General features: G+C 40.7%; 1 protein-coding gene across 3 annotated transcripts in view; it reads right to left on the bottom strand.

Annotated features, from left to right (window-relative positions):
• The window catches only part of NTNG2 (netrin G2), a 100083-nt gene that overhangs the window by 19338 nt on the left and 62052 nt on the right, over positions 1 to 18693 (bottom strand). For 2 of the 3 annotated variants that reach the window (XM_074210854.1, XM_074210853.1), the window contains exons 4-5: positions 5618 to 5790; positions 1894 to 1920 (exon numbers count right to left, since the gene is read on the bottom strand). In XM_074210854.1, the coding sequence (XP_074066955.1) occupies positions 1894 to 1920; positions 5618 to 5790 (200 nt within the window). Of the gene's footprint in view, positions 1 to 816; positions 955 to 1893; positions 1921 to 5617; positions 5791 to 18693 lie in introns of all 3 variants that reach the window. The other variant, XM_074210855.1, reaches the window with a different exon arrangement.

Here is an 18693-nt window from a genome sequence, read left to right on the forward strand (position 1 = left end):
TAGATTTTCTCTTGGTTCCCCCCCACCCCCAATAGACCTGCATATTCCTTATTCCTCATCTACCTCAAGTTTTAATAGCTGGAAAATTCACCTCTTGGAAAAACAAACACACAACAGCAACACCTAAACTTTAGTTACATCCAGATCCCATGCTTGGGAGCCATGTGATCATACTAAACTAGTTCTTCATCTAATATTGTTTCTTAAAATGGCTATGGGACTGAGGGTGCTGGGGACACTGCCAGACTAGGATAAGGAGAGGAAGCAGGTTAGTCTAATCAAATAACAACTCAGCTCTCACCCAGTTAGTCTAAAAGGACTACAGAGATCTTCTCTTTCATCAAATCACTTTCATTCATTTGGTTTCATTGACATGACTTAGGGCAGCCATGTGCCAGGCTTCCAGGGACCCAGTTCATCATAACTTTACCAATAAGGTGTCCAGACAATGATGCTTGCCATATTTGAGAAGATATCAGTGGGGTTTTTCCCCCCTGAAAATATGGCAAGCAATCAAGAAGCTGAGGATCTGAATTTCTATATAAGTTGGCATTTAATTCCCACAACAGAGACCTCCATAAAAGGACATCCTTTACTGGGTGGGAGCTTGGAGTAGATAACCTGTTTAGGGCTTATCCAACTCCAAAAGTCAATAGCTCTAATAGTCTATGAATCAATGATCAGACTAATTTCTTCTCTGATATCACAAGGGATACTAGGCAAAAAGGCAGGATAACTATTTAAGAATGAGATAGGGCAGCCAAGATTATTTGCTGTGCATTAATGGGAAATGGGGTGCTAACTTTTGGTACCCACCTGTGAATTGTTGGGTGCTGGGAAGGGTGAGGGCTTGTGTTGTAAGGGTTGTGGGAGTAGAAGTGGTGATGTTTGCCCCAGGGACCAATGTGGTGGCAGTGGCCTTGGGGATAGTGACCTTCTGTGGCCGACTGATTCCTGGCAAGATATGGGAAGAACAAGAGTGGGGCAGATAGAAAAAGGAATTGGAAGTGGGAAAGGGAATGATGATTTCAAAAACACCATCTATTCCTTGCAAGACATCAGGAAAGACCACATGGATACATGTTTCCTAATGCATCCAGGATCATTCTCATGACATTTTCCATCCCCACCAGCATCCTATGCAAGGGGAAAGCAAGACCTTTTAGGAGAGAGTTGGGATCATGATATGCACCCCCACCCCCCACAACCCACAGAGAAAAATAGGAAAAGATAAAAGTTAAACTATATCAACTTCCACATCACTTTCTCAGGAGGCCTCCCTGATTCTCATTCAGTTTCCCCACCCTTTGGTCCTGATTGTACTCCCCCACTCTGTCATTTGACTAGTTAGTGTCTGGATATCAGTTTTCTTTAAGAGGAAGGCTAAAAAAAAAAAAAACAAGGACCTTTTACCAAACTGGATTAAGATCTTAAAACTTAAATCTATCATTGGTCATAAGGAAAATCACCAGCATTGGAGTCCTCCCTGGGATCTACTACCCACCACCCAGGAAGGGCATTTTCACCAGGCCAGGTGAGTGAAGAGGTTGGGCGGTGAGAAGAGGGGGGAGTTCACTGGGGGGTCAAGGGGACTTGCAAAAAGTCCAGTTTGTTCCTTTTTTTCCAAGGCAGTGCTAATGAAGCTCTAGGGGAGAAACTGAAGAGGCAGTAAGCTGCCGGGTGCAGCAAAACAACAAAAAAGAAATCAGAAGAGACTGGGGGAGGGAAAAGGGGGACAGCAAATGAGACACAATTAGAGGAACGAGATGGATGGCTGGCAGGCACAGAAAGAACATTAAAGTCCCTTCGTTTTTTTGGTGTGTTTTTTCCCGTGCAAACAGGCTCATGCAATAAGGATGTCAACCTTCTTTCTGTTCTCTAGTCTTTACTTACTGCCAAAGGCGGAGCCTGCAGCCGCACCTACAGGAGAGAGAAGACAAGGTCACATTATGGGGCCAAAGGAATGGTGTCTACTCTCTGCAGAGAGTTAGTTCATATCTCCTTGGGGAGGAAGGGAGATGGTGCTGAGTCATTCACCTCCAGTTTGAATATACCCTGACCTCGAAAGAAAAGGTTGCCATCTAGGTTTGGGGGCATTTCAAGGTACACAAAATGGAAGTAGCATCCTTCACTGGGTGTGATGTGGACTAGAAGAGGGATGCATTTTTCTCCCAAGGTGCTGGGAGAATCCAGAAATAATACATCCCAGATCTACTCCTATACCATTCCTGTCTGACCTCCTCCCCAAACCACCCCCCCCTCCTCTCCGCCCCCCCCCCAACCAAGCTCTATCACTCTCTACCATGTCAGAAGAAAAAACAAAAGCATTTCGTTCTAAGACTCAAAACACATCTCAGACAACTCCAGGAGACTCCTGGGAAAATCCGGGAGCTTCTGCAAGCATACTGTAGCCACCTGTTAGGTAGCTGCCATGACTTTCCTTGTCATGCTCTTCCTCCCAAATCCAATGAAGGAACTGCCCCTATGATGAGCTTGACTGGGTGCACGCATATGTTTCCCTTCCTATAGGGGAAGGCAGGCAGGAAGGAGAGGATCAAAGTCATTACCTGGATCTCTCCTTTGCACATCATATTCCACCTTATATTTTAGTTACTAAGGACCTGTTCTTTCTACAATTTAGCAAGTTCCTTGTAAGCAAGATCCACATGTCATACCTAGCCTCACACCCTTAAGCATTTCACACATTGATATGAAGAGAGCAGGTATGGTAAAACAGAAAGAACAATGGACTGGGAATTAGAGTTTTGGTTCAAATCCCAGCTCGGATACTTTCTAGCTATATGACCCTGGGCCAGTCACTTAACATCTCAAGGCCTAAGTTACTTCATTTGTAAAATAATGTGGGGTGAGGAGGAAAGGAAGAAATCAGACTCCAACTCTAAGTTCCTTCTACTTCAAATTTTATGATCCTATGACCTGAATTTGAGTCCCAGTTCTGCCACTATTAAATCTCTGATCTTGAGGAAATCATCCCATCACACACACACACTTCTCTAGTTCTCATTTTCTTCAACTAAAAATTGAGAGGGTTGAACTAGAGTAATCTCTAAGGGCCCTTTTCAATTCTGATATTCCAAAATTCTCTGAGTGTGTGAAATGATACAGGAAGCCAAGCCATTGGCTAGAGATGAAATCACCAGGCTACACAGGAAACTACAAGAGGCAGAAGGTTTTCCTGAATCATTAAAAGTTTACTGGGAATGTGAAATAGGCCATGGTTGAAGCAAAATGTAGACCTCATTTAAGAAATTAGATTGGGGGCGGCTAGGTGGCGTAGTGGATAAAGCACCGGCCTTGGAGTCAGGAGTACCTGGGTTCAAATCCAGTCTCAGACACTTAATAATTACCTAGCTGTGTGGCCTTGGGCAAGCCACTTAACCCTGTTTGCCTTGAAAAAAACCTAAAAAAAAAAGAAATTAGACTGGATCTTCAGGCAGTGACTGAGGACCAAGGGTCAGACAAGAGAAGGGAGGACATTTTGGGATGGCAATGACAAAGGGCCTTCAACACTGGCCTTGAAGTCAGGAGGACCTGAGTTCAAATCTAATCTCAGACATCTTCATACTTACTTAGCTGTGTGACCTTGGTCAAGTCACTTAACCCCATTGCCTTATTTTTTATTTTTTAATTTTTATTTACAGCAGTGGAGTTAAGTGACATACCCAAGGTCACACAGCTAGGCAAATATTAAGTGCCTGAGGGCAGATTTGGACTCAGGTCTTCCTGCCTCCAGGGCCAGTGCTCTGTCCATTGTGCCACCTAAGCTGCCCAATCCCATTTCCTTGTAAAAGGCCAAAAAAGAAAAAAGATGAATAGTGACAGAGGGAGAGAGAAGGAAATTTAAAAAAAAGAGAGAGAGAAAAAGGGGGGAGGGGAAACATGAGTGGAACACAAAGGGAAGAAAAGATAGAGACAGAAGGGGAGAAAAGAGAGAAAGGAAAATGAAGAGAGGAACAAAGGAAAAAAAGGAAAAGAGAAAGATGATTTTGATAGAGTGAGATTGATGAGAGAGAAAGAGAGGTGGGGGAGGGAGAGAGGGAGAGAGGGGGAGAGAGGGAGGAAAACAGAGATAGTAAATGAGAATAAAGACTGGGAGACAACCAGAGACAAAGGGAGACAGGAGGGGAGGTGGCAGTCACGGAGCTCATCATAGCCCCAGAATGCTCTCCTTGCTCTCTGAAGACCCACAAGCGCTATCCAGTAGCTGACAAGCTCGTTCTCTTTCAAAGGCTCTGTCGTCTCCCATCCCTGGCACTCACACAACATTCCTGTCACGGCCCTCACAGTCTGTATTTTAGCTTTGATCATCTTAAAGCCACATAAATCTTTCACCCACCGAGAGGAGAAGCAAAAGAGCAAGGCTAAGCCTCCCTTCCCAGGCAAAGCCATTAGAAACCAAGCAGTGACATTTGCAAGTCTGAGCTGTGTTTAAGGCCTTCAAATGGGCTGGGGTCCCAGTGGTGAGACATCCAGAGACCAAAGGTCTTTCTGCTTCCACAGATGATCTCACCTACTCTGACCTCCCCCTCATCGCAGGTGGGGTCCTATGGGACTCATTACTTTGTGGAGAGTTCTAAAATCACCTACGGAGAGGTGCAGACCCTATGCTGCTTAGCCCTGTCCTTATTGGAGATTCTTACCAGATCATAGGACTTTGAGCTGGAAGGGACATTAGAGGTTTTCTAGATGATTTTACAAATGAGGAAACTGAGGCCCAGAGAGATTAAAGACTGGACAAAGGTCACACAGGTAAATGAGAGAGCTGTGAATCAATATAGCTTCTCTAACTATAAACCCTGCTCACTTTCCACCACACTTGCTGCTTCCCCCCCTCCCCCAGGTTTGCCCATTCCACCAAAGATTCATGTCCTACGCCCTTAGAAAAGAAAAAGATGGAAGAATGACTGCTTTGTAGTCTTTAAGAACAAGGAATGATTTCTGAATGATGCTCTGCACCCACTGAGAGTGAGACTTATCACACGAATATAGACCTAGAGCCAGAAGAAAATTCACATCCAGTTTAACCTGAAGATCTAGTCTAACCTAAACCTAAAGGTGAGGAAACTGAGGTTCAAGGACTTTGAATAAATAATAAATAACATTTGAATAAATCAATATCACCAAAGATTTGAACTGAAGTCTTCTGACTCCAAAATCATTGTTTCTTTGATTGTCCCAACCTGTCTCTCAGGTTAGAGGTATTTTATAGTTAGGAGATCCTGAATTGTACATCAACAAAAGCTTTGAGAAATCTTGGTATCTTAGTGGATAGAGCACTGGATATAGAGTCAGGAAGTAGAGTTTGAATCCTATCTCAGTCCTTCCTACTTATAACTGAGCAAGTTTCTTAACCTCTCAACCTCAGTTTCCTCATTTGTAAAAGATGTAAAATTAAAAAATGCCCACCTAAATCATAAATGAGATAACATAGAGTGCTTAGGAAAACCTTAAAATTCTATGTGAATGATATTATTAGTATCACTATTATTATTAGAGATGGTTAAGGATATGGTTTTGCCCTGAGGCAGGAGCATGAACACAATGACCTCCCAAGGGCAATCCCTAAATCTCAGGGTTAGCTTCTTCCTATACATACATGCATTAGGGGAACCATTAGGGAGGGGCAAGTAGGACCCTGCTCTCCATGATCGGGTTCGAAAATTCTTCTTGCACTTGCCACAGTCCTGGCCGGTGGTATTATGTTCACACTCACACTGAAGTCCGCCTTCTTTATAGGAGCACAGGTTGGCATGGAGGTTGCATTTACACCTGAGAGGACACAAGACAGGAGACATCATGTGAGTTACTAGGGATCCTTGGAGCTAACAGAACAGAATCTCACCAGAATTCCCCAGGGCCTCAAAGTTATGAATGTAATCTCCATTGAGAGAAGCAAAAGAAAAGATTCATAAAGAATTTACAAAGACTTGGGTTACAGGGATCCACCAAGTGTTGAAAGTTGTCTATCTGCCTCTAAGTATTTCTTTATTAATTTTCCCCATCCAGGATACAAGGACCTTCCAGCATTTTTTTTCAGTTTGTGCCAAATGCCAATTGTCTGGGTTATTCAGAAGAGAAAGGAATCTCCACACTGCTCCAGCCATTTCCTCACCCATTACTCTCCCCTCAAATACATTTTCTAGCCATGTGAGAGATTCAGTACTATCTGATCTCTGTTAAACAGAATATTTGATTAGTAAGTATGACCAAGTCCCTTATCCTGATGACCCTTCAACTTGTACCATTTTTCATTGCTCCTCTTCAGTATGATGCATGGTATGACTAGCTCTAGACAGAAGTTATGAAGTAGGCAGTCTTCTTTGGTAATCTGAATCTCCTCTTTTCCAACACAGGGATGTGTCGGAATCAGCTCATACCAATTTTCAAGTATCATTTATGAAGAGATATGAGAAGATACCCCAACCCACTCTTGGTGGAGGTGGAAGTTACACATTGCTCAAGTTTTCTGACTTTTTCAATATATTGAATGGTTATGCTGATTTTTTTCCTCTTCTTTTTCTTTCCATTTGTTAAATGATATGACTCTCTGAGAAGGGGGGGAAGAAGGGAAACCAAGTAAAACTATGATTATATAAAAAAAGAGAAGACAGCAATGCAAACTTATTTTTTTAAAGTATGTCTTTTGTGTATTTTCTGTTTCAGAGAATCAGTTATTAAGTTTTTAATATTATGCTGCTACTGTTTCTCCATTGTTCCTTTTATATTCAGTCTTTAAAATTTTTTTTAGATTCAACTTTAATTTTCAATTCTGATTTCTCTCTCTTCACCTTTACCTCCCCTACCCATTGAGAAGGTAAGAAAAACAAAATCTATTACAAATATGTAGTCTTTTGAAACAAAGTCTCATATTAGCCAAGTCCAAAATAAAAAAGAGAGAAGATATATACTTTAACCTATACTGTGAATACATCTATTCTCTATTGGAGGAGGATAATGTTTCATCATTAGTCCTTCAGAATTGTGGTCAATCATTATGTTGATCAAAATTATTAAGTTTTTCAAAGGTAACTGTTTTTATATTATTGCTATTACTGTATAAATTTTTGGTCCTAGTTCTGCTTACTTCACTTTGCATCAGTTCATTTAAGTCCAGGTATTTCTGAAATCATTTCCTTCATCATTTTTTACAGCTTTTTATATTCTTACAATAGTATTCCATCACAATAATACCATAACTTGTTCAGTTACTCCCTAATTGATAGATATAGTGTTTATCTACTTTGTATCTATTTCCCCTAATATCTCCTAATCATCCTCCCTCCTTTCACTAGCATGGTCACCTATATCTTCACTAACCTAATCAAACCATCACAAAGGAGAACAAAGAAGTAAGAGGAAAAGCACTGGACTCAAAATAAAACTTATGGGTCCCAGATGGTTTTGGGACTTCCTGCCAGGAAACAGATGATAGACTAAATGACCTCTCTAAGTCTCTTCCAGTAATAAGATTTTATGTATCCTTCTTCTGCTATATAATACCTGTGTGATCTTGAGTAAGTCACTGTCCCATCTAGACATCAGTCATCTCAAATGTAAAATGACAGTATTGGACTAAATAATCTTTAAAGTCCCTTCTAGTTCTGAATACTGTGATTCTGCTTGGGCATCTTATAATCTTAAATTTTTAGGACTCCTAATCAATTTAGCATCTCCCCATCTAGACCCAGTACCTCACTAACATCACTCTTGGGGGATGTTCAATTGACTGAATTGTATTAACATCAGAAGCTAAGTGCATCAAGTGACAAAAGAAATTGTTATAATAATACTTTGAAATTAAATGTTTTATTCTACCTCTATTTTCTTTGCCTAATGGATAAAAATACACCATGTCAATTGAGGCATTCTTAAATTCCTGTCTATCTTTAAGACAGCCTAATAGTCCAGTGGATATAATGTTGGACTTGAGTCAAGAAGAGCTTGTCTCCAGAAATTCGCTAGCTATATTGACCCTGGGCAAGTCATTTTACCTTTTTTGTCTCAATTTTCTCTTATTTAAAAGAAGGATAATCATCTGTCCTCCTCTTAGGGTTGTTTTGAAGAGCAAATGAATACTATTTGTAAAAAAAGTTGGCAAATCTTATAGAAGTCTATGCAGATGACTTATCCCATTACATAGGTCTCAAAATTTCTATACATTGGCATTTCTCTTTTGTGGGTAAGAAAATACCCACACTCTATGTGTGCCTGTTTGTCTACTATCACTCAAATTTTCTCCTGACATTAAACCAACATTTTTTTCCTATTTAATCTGCTTTAAGCTCATCCTTCTCTTCACAGTGATATCCTTTCTACTGCACTGATTTTTCTTTCTCCAATAGGAGGATTTAAAAATACTTGCAGACAGTTATATCTCCCCTTAGCTGTTGCTTATCCACATTCTACATATTTAACTCCCTTAATCTTCCCTCTACTCATAAATCAATCCTGCCAGCCCCTTAATCATTCCTGTTACTCGCTTCTCCACTTCCTCTCATTTGTCTCCATCTGCCTAGTAATGCCAAATCCAGAGCTATACCAGATTTTCCCAGGAAGGTCTGCTACAGGTGTGGAAAGGGGTTGAACCCTGATGGGCATCTGGTCTCTGGATATTTGGCTTTGGACAGAAAATAGCCAACTCTCTGTCTATTCACTCTAATCCTTGCAGGTTGTATTCCAGTCTAAAGACATATTAGGAAGGGTAAATCTGCTCCCCTTCTTACTGACTTAACTTTGGGGTTTTCTTGGATTCTTTCCTCTCCCTTACCTCTCATATCCTATTGATTATCAAATCCTTTCAATTTCCCTCAACAACATTTCTCATGCCTGTCTCCTGCTCTCTATTCTTAATCTCATTATTCAAATACTATCATCTACCTGGACTCTTACAATAACCTCCTAAAAGATCTGCCTGTCTCTGTCCTGTGCCTGTTTTAGCCCATCCTTCATTCTGTAGCCAGATAGGTCCCTGTCACTTCTCTGCTCAAAGCTCTTAGAAGGCTCATTATTGTCTCCTGAATAAAACTCAAACTTCTTTGCTTGGTGTTTGGGGTCCTCCACAATCTGACCCTAGCTCACCTTCTCAGCTTTATTTAATATCATTCTCTTCTACTTAGTGAATGTGGTACAGTGAAAAGAGAGCTGCCTTGGAGCCAGGCTGACCTGAGTTCAAGTGCCACTTCTGGCATATTCTGGCTGTGTGACCTTGGATAAATTGTTTAACCTCTCTATGCCCCCTAGACAACTCTCTCACAGACAAGTTGCAGAGAGAGAGAGAGTTGGCATGATTGATAAGAGGAATTTCCCCATCTGGGGCTTCCAAATACCAATTAAAGCCCAGATCCAGTGCCTATATATACTTTACAGTGTATATAGTCACAATTATATTACTCTGCTCTCTCTGTGGTTTTCTGCCTCCATGTCTTTGCTCAAACACTTCATGCTTGGAACACCCTTTCTTCCTTCCTACCTCTTTCTAAAACACCCTATCAAATTCTATCTCCTATTTCCCCAGCTGGATAACCATCTTGCCCTTCATGATTTGCTTGGCATTTTATTTTACAAATGCATCTAGTATGCAATGTTGCATATCAGTCATCTGTATCTGTGTCTTTTCCCTCATTCAACTGAAGTCTAATGAAAGCATTAGACATGAATTAACATGAAAACAGGGATTATGCCTTATCCAAACTTGGTAGGACAGGGGTCTATAGATAGGGTCTATGCAGTTATTTGAATATTGTCTCCACCATTAGATTGTAAGCTCCTGGAGGGAGGGACTGTCTTTTGCTTCTTTTTGTCTCCCCATTGCTTGGCATAGTGTCTGAAACTAAGTAGGCACTTAATAAACGCTTATTGATTGATTGCATATAGTAGGCATAGTTCAATGTTTCTTAAATGAATAAATAAATGTTTGGTCATTAAGAGCATGAAAACAATTTAAATACCTAACTCCCTTCAAACTCAGCTTAAGGGCCACTTCCTGCACGGGAACTTTTCTGATTCTCTACAGACATGCCTATTGTGTTGTCTTGATCTGATGACTCTCTCCAGCTCCTAATGCCTCTGAAAAAATTTCCCCTGCCTCTAGCACTGGGCCTGGCACCCTGCTTGACTGCTTGAGACCCCAAAAAACAGGTTATAAAACAACTCTTCTGTTTTAAGTTATCTAGGTGGTTCAGTAGAGAGGATTTTGGCACTTTGGGTCAGGGAGACCTGAGTTCAAATTTTGCTTAGAAACTAACTAGCTATATAACCATAGGCAAACCACTTTACCTGTTTGCCTCAGTTTTCTCAATTGAAAAATAAGGATAACAGCAGTAACCCTCTCTCACAACTAATGTGAGGATCCAATAAAATGTTTTTTTAAGTTCTTTGCAAAACTTAAACCACTATATAAATGCTAGACCTAGTGTATCACTGTCTCACTCTGTTCTGACCATCCTGATCAGTATATCTTATGGATCAAACTGAGAAAAAACTCAAAGGGACTCAGAAGAGGTCATAGGGAGAATGGGAAAGATTATAAAGAGACTGGCTAGTTGTCAAACAACACACCAACGGGTCTAGATTTGCAAATGACCAGAGGCAAGGTTCAACTGTAAATCAGGTCCCCTACTCTGCCTGTTCTATGACAGCTACTCATCAAGACACTTATAGACTTTCTTTGGTTTCTCTCTTGCAATCAGTTTTCCCTATTGAAATTTCCTGGAGGGATATAGGTAGTGGAGACATTTATTGTATGTTTATGTATGTGTATGTATGTATGTATGTATGTGAGAGAGACAGACACAGTCACAAAGGAGAGGGGGGAGAGAGAGAAGGGAGGGAGGGGGGGAGAGAGAGAGAGAGAGAGAGAGAGAGAGAGAGAGAGAGAGAGAGAGAGAGAATCTTTCTGAGTGCATGAGATACAATGCAATCTTTGTGTGTATGCCTGGAGATCTGTAATGACATATATTTGTATATGCAAAATAAAATACCTGTGTGTGAGATCATGCTTTGTATGTATGTTTGTGTGATGTCAATTTTGGTTGCATATATGCAAGGAAAGTGTCTTAGTATTTTTCTGTGTGTACAAAGATATGATCTTTATGTGTGTGGAAAAAATATATATATATCCACATTGACATATAGGGTTATGGTCTTTGTGTATATAATATGAAAATGTGGATATATATATTTATTGGATTATGGACTTCGGGTTGTGAAATATTTATACACACATATTTATTACATACACTATATATGTATACAGAGTTATGATCATATTTTAGTATATATAATATATATGGATATACTTTTTTTCTATATGCAGGTTACAGGGTTCATGTGTGTGTGTGTGTGTGTGGGGGGCTCTGGTCATCATTGGTAGTATAAAACTAAAATGAGTCTCCTGCTGAGCCAGACTCATAATGAGGAGAATTTGCATCTCTAAGGAGAGTTTCCTGCTCTCCCCCAGGTGCTTATGTGCACAGGAGGAGAACAGGGGGAGGGCACTGGCATGGACCATGGCTCTCTGATCTCAGACTTGGTAGGTGACCCCAAACCCTTTCTGTTTCCCTGGGTGCCAGGCTCTCTTTGCCACTCAAAGGCCTCCATGCCCCCTCAAGTTGACATCTTTCTTTCTTCTTCATATTCTAGTTAATGTCCATAAAAAGTCTTGAATTCTGCCTCTACATTCCTGCCCAGTGAGTAAAACAGAATGATTTTTAATGACTATCACCAGCTAAATAACCTTAGTCATTTCTCCTCTCTGAGTCTAATTTCCTCTTCTCCAAAATGAGGGATTTGAACTAGATGAACTTTAAGTCCTTCTAGCTCTTACAATCTGTTAATTCCTGAAAGCTCCACTTGCCCAATCCCTCTAATTATTTGAGTTGGTCAAACCTTAATTCCTGAGCCATTGGGGGCTCCTTCCCCTGGAGCCATGCCCTAGTCTGGCCCTACTTTAGAGCAGCTCTGCTCCTAGTAACAGACAATAGCTAGGTGGTGCAATGGTTAGACTATTGGCCTTGGAATCAGGAGGACAGGAATTCGAATCTAGCCTTAGACATTTGACACTTCCTAGCTGTGGGCTAGGGCAAGTTACTTGGGCAAATTACTTAACTCTAATTTCCTCACATTCAGGGCCATCTCCAGTCGTCCTGTTTCATATACAATCACTGAATCAGATGGCTTCAGTGGACAAAGTGAGGCTGGTGACTTAGCACAGCACCCCACCCCACTCAAATTCAATTCATATGCCTTTCATGGCATCATCTCCCTTGATATCATAGTCTTCAAAAATGAAGGACAAACATAAGAAGGGACAAGTCTAATAAGACTAATTAGTTTAAGAAGATGCTTTCCATTCAGAGAACAGAAAGGAATGCACTGAAGAAGGGAAGGAGAAAAGGCCAGGCTATAAGATAGAACCACAACAAGAGAATCTCCATGTTGGATCATCACCTAGGCCAACCCACTACCCAAGAGTGAAAGCTTATCTTCAACATCTTTGGAGAAAAAAAATCATCTGATCTTTGTTTGAATACTTTTAGTGCTAGGGAACTCACTATTGTCTAAAATCAATTATTGGACAATCCCATTCAGAAAAAAATAATTTAATGCTGACCCAAAGTTGGCTTCTTTGCAATTCCTCCTCCTTGGTCACAGTGCTGTCTTCTAGAATCATACAGACCTACAGGTTTATTTTTTCTCTATAACAATCCTGTAGATATTTGTAGTATAGCAGGAGGATTGGAGTAGAATAGTGAGGGGGACTATTAGAATAGTGAGCTATTACTAAAGGGTATATGAGACCAAAGGCATCTGGGCCATCTAGGATGGATAGAGAAGGTAGAATTGTGAAAGGGAATAAGTAACCAAGCCAGGGATTGCCACACACTGGGGGTCATAAAGAATAAGTCTTGGCCTCCAATTTCTATTGAGATGGTCTAACTTTGCTGTCTCACTGACAGAGATGTTTCACCCTTAAACTTCTTTCCAATATGGAGGAATTTCTCTATGACTAGTCCTCAGAAGCATCTATGGTCTCTGCTCAAGGAAACAAAGTGTACCCTATCCCTCACTATCTTTCATTAGGTGGATACCAGTGGAAAGAATACTGAACGTGGAGTCAGATGACCTGGATTCAAATTTTGTCTTGATCTCTTAACTATCTAGATACTTCGAGCAAGTCACTGAACTTCAGCTATAAAATGGCAGGGGGTGCACCCTTCTAGCTCTAAATATGATTCTATGCTTGAGTTCTTCTTTATCTTGTATTTTTTTAAGGTTTTTTGCAAGGCAAGTGGGGTTAAGTGGCTTGCCCAAGCCCACACAGCTATGTAATTATTAAGTGTCTGAGGTCACATTCGAACTCAGGTCCTCCTGACTCCAGGGCTGGTGCTCTATCCATTGTGCCACCTAGCCGCCCCTAATAATCACCTACCCCCCGGACTCCTTTAGAAAAAGAAATTTCCTCAAGTTGGAAGAGAATCAGCTTCCCTACTCACCCTTTCCTTCCTCTAATCCTTCTTCCTTCCTTTCTCTTTTGCTTTCCCTTTCTCTCCCCCTATTTTCTTTCCTCCCTTTCTTCTCTCTCTCTCTCTCTCTCTCTCTCTCTCTCTCTCTCTCTCTCTATATATATATATATATATATATATATATATATATATATATATATATTCCCTCTCCTCTCCCTACCTTTTTTTCTTTCCCTCTCTCTCCTCCCTCTCATTTCCCCCAACATGTTCTGGTCTTTTTGTCCAAGGCAAAGTCAGTGACTGGGGCTCCCTGATTTCCTGGCCTCCAGTGGAACTGGTCCCATGAATTTTTAGTGGTCAAGACTTGCTAGGTCTGCTCAGTATATTCTTTTCTCCCAAAGAGAGAAAGAAATATGGAAGCTGAAAAGTGGATGCCCTTCCCAGATGCTTCCCTGGGCTACAGAGGGTGAAGGGAAGACTGAATTCCTAAGTCCTCTTCTGGCTTGTTAGCTATCACTTAGGTCTCCCAAGTGTTCCAACCTAGGGTGAAGTCCAGGATCATCATACCCTTGGCACAAGCCTTCTGTGACTGCTGGGAAGATGGTGAAGGGATGAATCTTTATGTTTCTCTCAAGGAGTTCAGCTCCCATTACTAACAGGAGAGGTAGCATTGTGTCATGGATACATTCTAGACCTAGAATCAGCAGGACCTGGATTTGAATCCTCCCTCAGACACTTACTAGCTGAGTGAACCTGGGCAAATCACTTTAACTTCTCAATTTGCCTCATTGTCTTCATTTGGAAAATGAGGGGACTGGACTTGATTACCTCAAAGGTTCCTTCCAGTTCTAAATCATTTGCCTTCCTGTAAGATATTTGAATAAATGCTCTGTCTTACTCATGTGGGATGAGATGAGGTCCAGAGATTTCAGGGAATTGGGTCACAAAGGAAAGAATATTTAATGGAGAAAAGAATCTAGATGTGCTAATGTACATTCTTGACTCTGCTCTCCATCTGCTTCTTCATCATAGAAACTGACATAGAAGAAATGTGCAGAAAGATATGAGTACTGGCTTTGGATCCAGGAGACTTGGTTCTGAATCCTGACCTTGACATACTTTACAGGTGGATTCAATAACCAGTCATTCTCTTATCCTTAGTTTTTTTCCTCTGTAGGATTGAGTTAATAACAGAAAAGAGGAAACTGAGGCAGAAGTCAAGTCACTTGTCCAGAGTCTGAGTAAATGTCTGAGGTAGGATCTGAACTCATCTTCCTGACTTCCGGTTCAGTATTCTGTCGGTTATGCCACCACTGCCATAGGGTCATTGTGGGTAAAACCTTTTTAAAAACCCATCACAGAACAGAACTGGATCTAGAGTCAGGAAGTCTTGGTTTCAAAATTAGGCCCTGGTACTTATTAGCTGTGAGGCCCTGGAGAAATCATTTAATCTCTTTGAACTTCAGTTTCCTCATCTATAAAATGGGGACAGAATGCTTGCTGTACTTTTCTTAGAGAGCTATGGTGAGACTCTAGTGAGATAAACAATATTAACTGCTGTGCAACTCCCAAGTGTCCTGCAAGCATCGGTTTGATTGTGTTACTGAGTAAGTGACATCCTCATGGTGCCCCCCCCCAGCAACTCTAAAATTGTATGTTTTAAGACAGGTGCTAAGTTGCCTAAGTAAAAAAGGGGTTTCTACTCCCAGAGTTCCTCATGCAAAAACTTATTAAATCTTAAAATGCTATAGAAATATTAACTATCATTATGAACATGGTTGCTCATTCTTGTATAGCCTCCTTCAACACATCCCCCTTTATTTTGACTTCTAAGATCCTGCCTGCTTAACTTTCTTTCATCTCATCTATAGGAATTGGAAAGGGGAGAAGAAAAAGGATGATATTAGAGAAGTAGTTCTTCTTTTCCTCAATCCATTTCCTAGTCAGCACTTTAGAGAGATGATTTTTTGGGGTTTTTTGCAAGGCAATGGGGTTAAGTGACTTGCCCAAGATCACATGATTTATTAAGTGTCTGAGACCAAATTTGAACTCAGATTCTTGTGACTCTAGGGCCACCTAGGTGGGTTTTTTTTTTAATGATAAAGTTAATAATGCCCTAGGATTAGAAAGGACTTGAGAGTTGCCTTCTCTAAATCAGACCGGAAGTAAGATCCCCTTCTATAATATTCCTGACAAATAAGTTTCTAGACTCTCTTTGAATACCTGCAATGACAAGCATCTTACTACTTATTTTTTTAAAATTCTGAACTTTACAAATAACAAATAAAATGAGCAATTTCAAATATGCAATTCAGAAGAAAGGACCTGTATATACATCTGTAAATCTCTATTACCCAGAGCTTGCCTTTCATTTATGATATAGAATAAATTCTACATGTAACTTTTAAAGTTTCCTAATTTGTCAATGATCCCTTGAACTCATTTCTTCACCAGAGAGTCCACTCCTCTCTGGGAAAGCTCTATGTGGTTAGGAATTTTTCCTTGTGTTGAGTTGAAATCAACCTGTCTGTAGGGTTCTATCTGGGGGGGGGCAAAGCAAAGAAAACTAATCTCCTAATCTCTAGCTGCCTCAGTTTTCTCAGTTGCAAAATGGCTATAATAATAACTTATCTCAAACGATTGTTGTGAGGATCAAATAAGATGTGTATAAAGACCTAATCATGGTATCTGGAATCTAATAGGGGCTATATATACTCCCCCTTCCATATCAGCCCCTGAAATAATTGAAGACAATCATGAGGTCTTCCTGAAGTCTTCTTTAAAGAATTTGGACAGACTTTGGGAAGATAGCGGAGGATGTGCTATGGTCAGTGGAGGTCATCAAGTGTCATACTCGACTGAACAACTGAACAAGAATTCATTTCTCCAGTCTAAATACATTTAGTTCCTTTGATTTTACTCTAATGGGCCACAGTCTTGAGTATCCTTACTACCTGGGTTTCCTCTCCTCTGGATGTCCTCTAGTTTGTCAGTGTCCAATGCAAAATATCATCCTGGAATTGGACGCTCTTTAGTGAAGTGGAAAATTCACAGTTTTCACCAGAACTGGCAGTTACACTCTGGGTTCTAGCTATTTCCTTTCTCAAACTCCATCAAATGCCTAGATACAATGTTACCCAAGATAACAGAGCTAAGGAGTATTTGAACTCAGATCTGACCCTCTACCCACTGTGGTACCTAACACAGGTTTAGTATATAGAGAGAATAGAGTTGAGTCAGAGAATGAAATCATAAATTTAAAGATGATAGTAGGTGGGGGTGGGGTGGTGAGGATGGTGGCTGAAATGGAAGAATTCAGATATTTATCATGTATTTACTATGGGGCAGGCACCAGTTCACAAATATTGTCTCATTTGATTCACATAATAACCCTGTGAAGTGGTTGCTAAATCATCCTACCTAAGGTCTTAAAATTAGTAAGTAAGGATGTCATATTTAAACACAGTTCTTTCTGATTTCAAGTCTAGAGCTCTCTCCACTATCCATAACCCCCCACCTGCTTTTATTAGTAGTCATTTTAAAATGACATTTATTTTGTGTTTAAAGGTTTGCAGGGGGGCAGTTAGGTGGCGAAGTGGATAGAGCACTGGCCTGGAGTCAGGAAGACCTGAGTTCAAATCCAACCTCAGACTCTTAATAATTACCTAGCTGTGTGACCAAGGCAAGTCACTTAACCCCATTGCCATGCAAAAATACTAAAAAACAAACAAACAAAAAGGTTTGCAGGATCATATGGTCCAATTCTCTCACTTTACAGTTGAAGAAAATGAGGTTTGAAGAATTTTAGAGATTGGCCCAAGGTTATGTCACCCTGTCCTCTTTCTACTGTCTCAAGCTACCTCTTCAATCCCACCTCTGCTACTTACTTGTGATGTGATTTTGAACAATTGATTTGACCTTTTGATCTTCATCTATAAAATAAAAGAGTTGGACTAGAAGATCTCTAATATCCCTTTCAGATCCAAATCTTATGAACTCTGAGATTCCTCCCAATTCTGTGATTTTGTGATTTTTAAATAAGTCTGCCCTCTCATGATGCTGCCTCATTCCTGTAACATCTATTGTCTTCCAGGAGTCCTCTTATAGGCATTTCTACTTGACTTCACCAGCATAACTATGTTGGGGAAAAGGGAGAGATTGCACAGAGTGATTTCTCTAGCCAATGGCACTACTGAGCTCTAACCTACTGTATTGTTCCTCCATTCTCTCCTAGTGAGCAGCTTCTTCATTCCTCTATTCTTTCTTCCCCAGGTTAATGTTTCCAGCTTTGTTCTCCCCCATCCCTGACCCAGTCCAAATACTTTCTCTTTGTCCACAAGCTCAAATTTTCTCAAGGAATAGCTTCCTCAATTTGACCTTCAAGAACCATCAATCTCACCAGAAAATGCTAACCTGAGCCACCTGACCTCACAACACAGCATTTTTCAGACCAATCCATCAGGGTGCATTATTTAATAATGAGCAAAAGATTAATTCTGGACGGACCAGGCCACCTGGCTGCCACAGTAACAAATTCCTCACCCATCACTGATCACCTTACTCTCCCTGACCCATAACTACAAGACCCTGCTTCTTTAATGCTTTGGGAGCTTCCAGGGGCAGCTGCAATAGACAGGGCATCATACTATGTATCAGGACCAGGAATGACCCCAGTCAACCAAGATTGGCAGCAAAGTAGAATGATGGAAAGTTCTCTGGTCTTGCACTCTGAGGTCCTGAGTTTAAATGTTAGCCATGCTGTTGAGTAAGTGTGTGAACTTGAGAGTTCTCAACTGTTCTCTGGATATCAGTTTCCTCATTTGTAAAATAAGGAAGGGGTTGAACTAGATGATGCTGAAATCTTATGAATGCACTGTGTGACCTTAGATAACCTTCTTCATTACCTGGAATTCCATTTCTCATGATTTTTAACAATTCTATCCTCTCTGCTTTTTAGAAGAGGCAGTGAGATATATTAGACTATTGACCTTGGAGTCAGGAAGATTCCAGTCTCTGCCTCTGACTGATACTGGCTATATAAACCTGGGCAAAATCTTCTGACTTCCCAGAGGCTCAGAGAAGTCTCTAAATAGTGCAGAGTAATTGTCAACTGGCTTTGGTGGAGGAAGTTTCCTCCACCAATGAAATCACAAGTCTGCAAAAAACCCCAGAAACCCCCTCCCTTCACTGAGAGAGATTAAGGCAAGTA

Source organism: Macrotis lagotis, chromosome 1, assembly GCF_037893015.1.
Source record: "Macrotis lagotis isolate mMagLag1 chromosome 1, bilby.v1.9.chrom.fasta, whole genome shotgun sequence".
NCBI classification, from domain to species: Eukaryota; Metazoa; Chordata; class Mammalia; order Peramelemorphia; family Peramelidae; genus Macrotis; species Macrotis lagotis.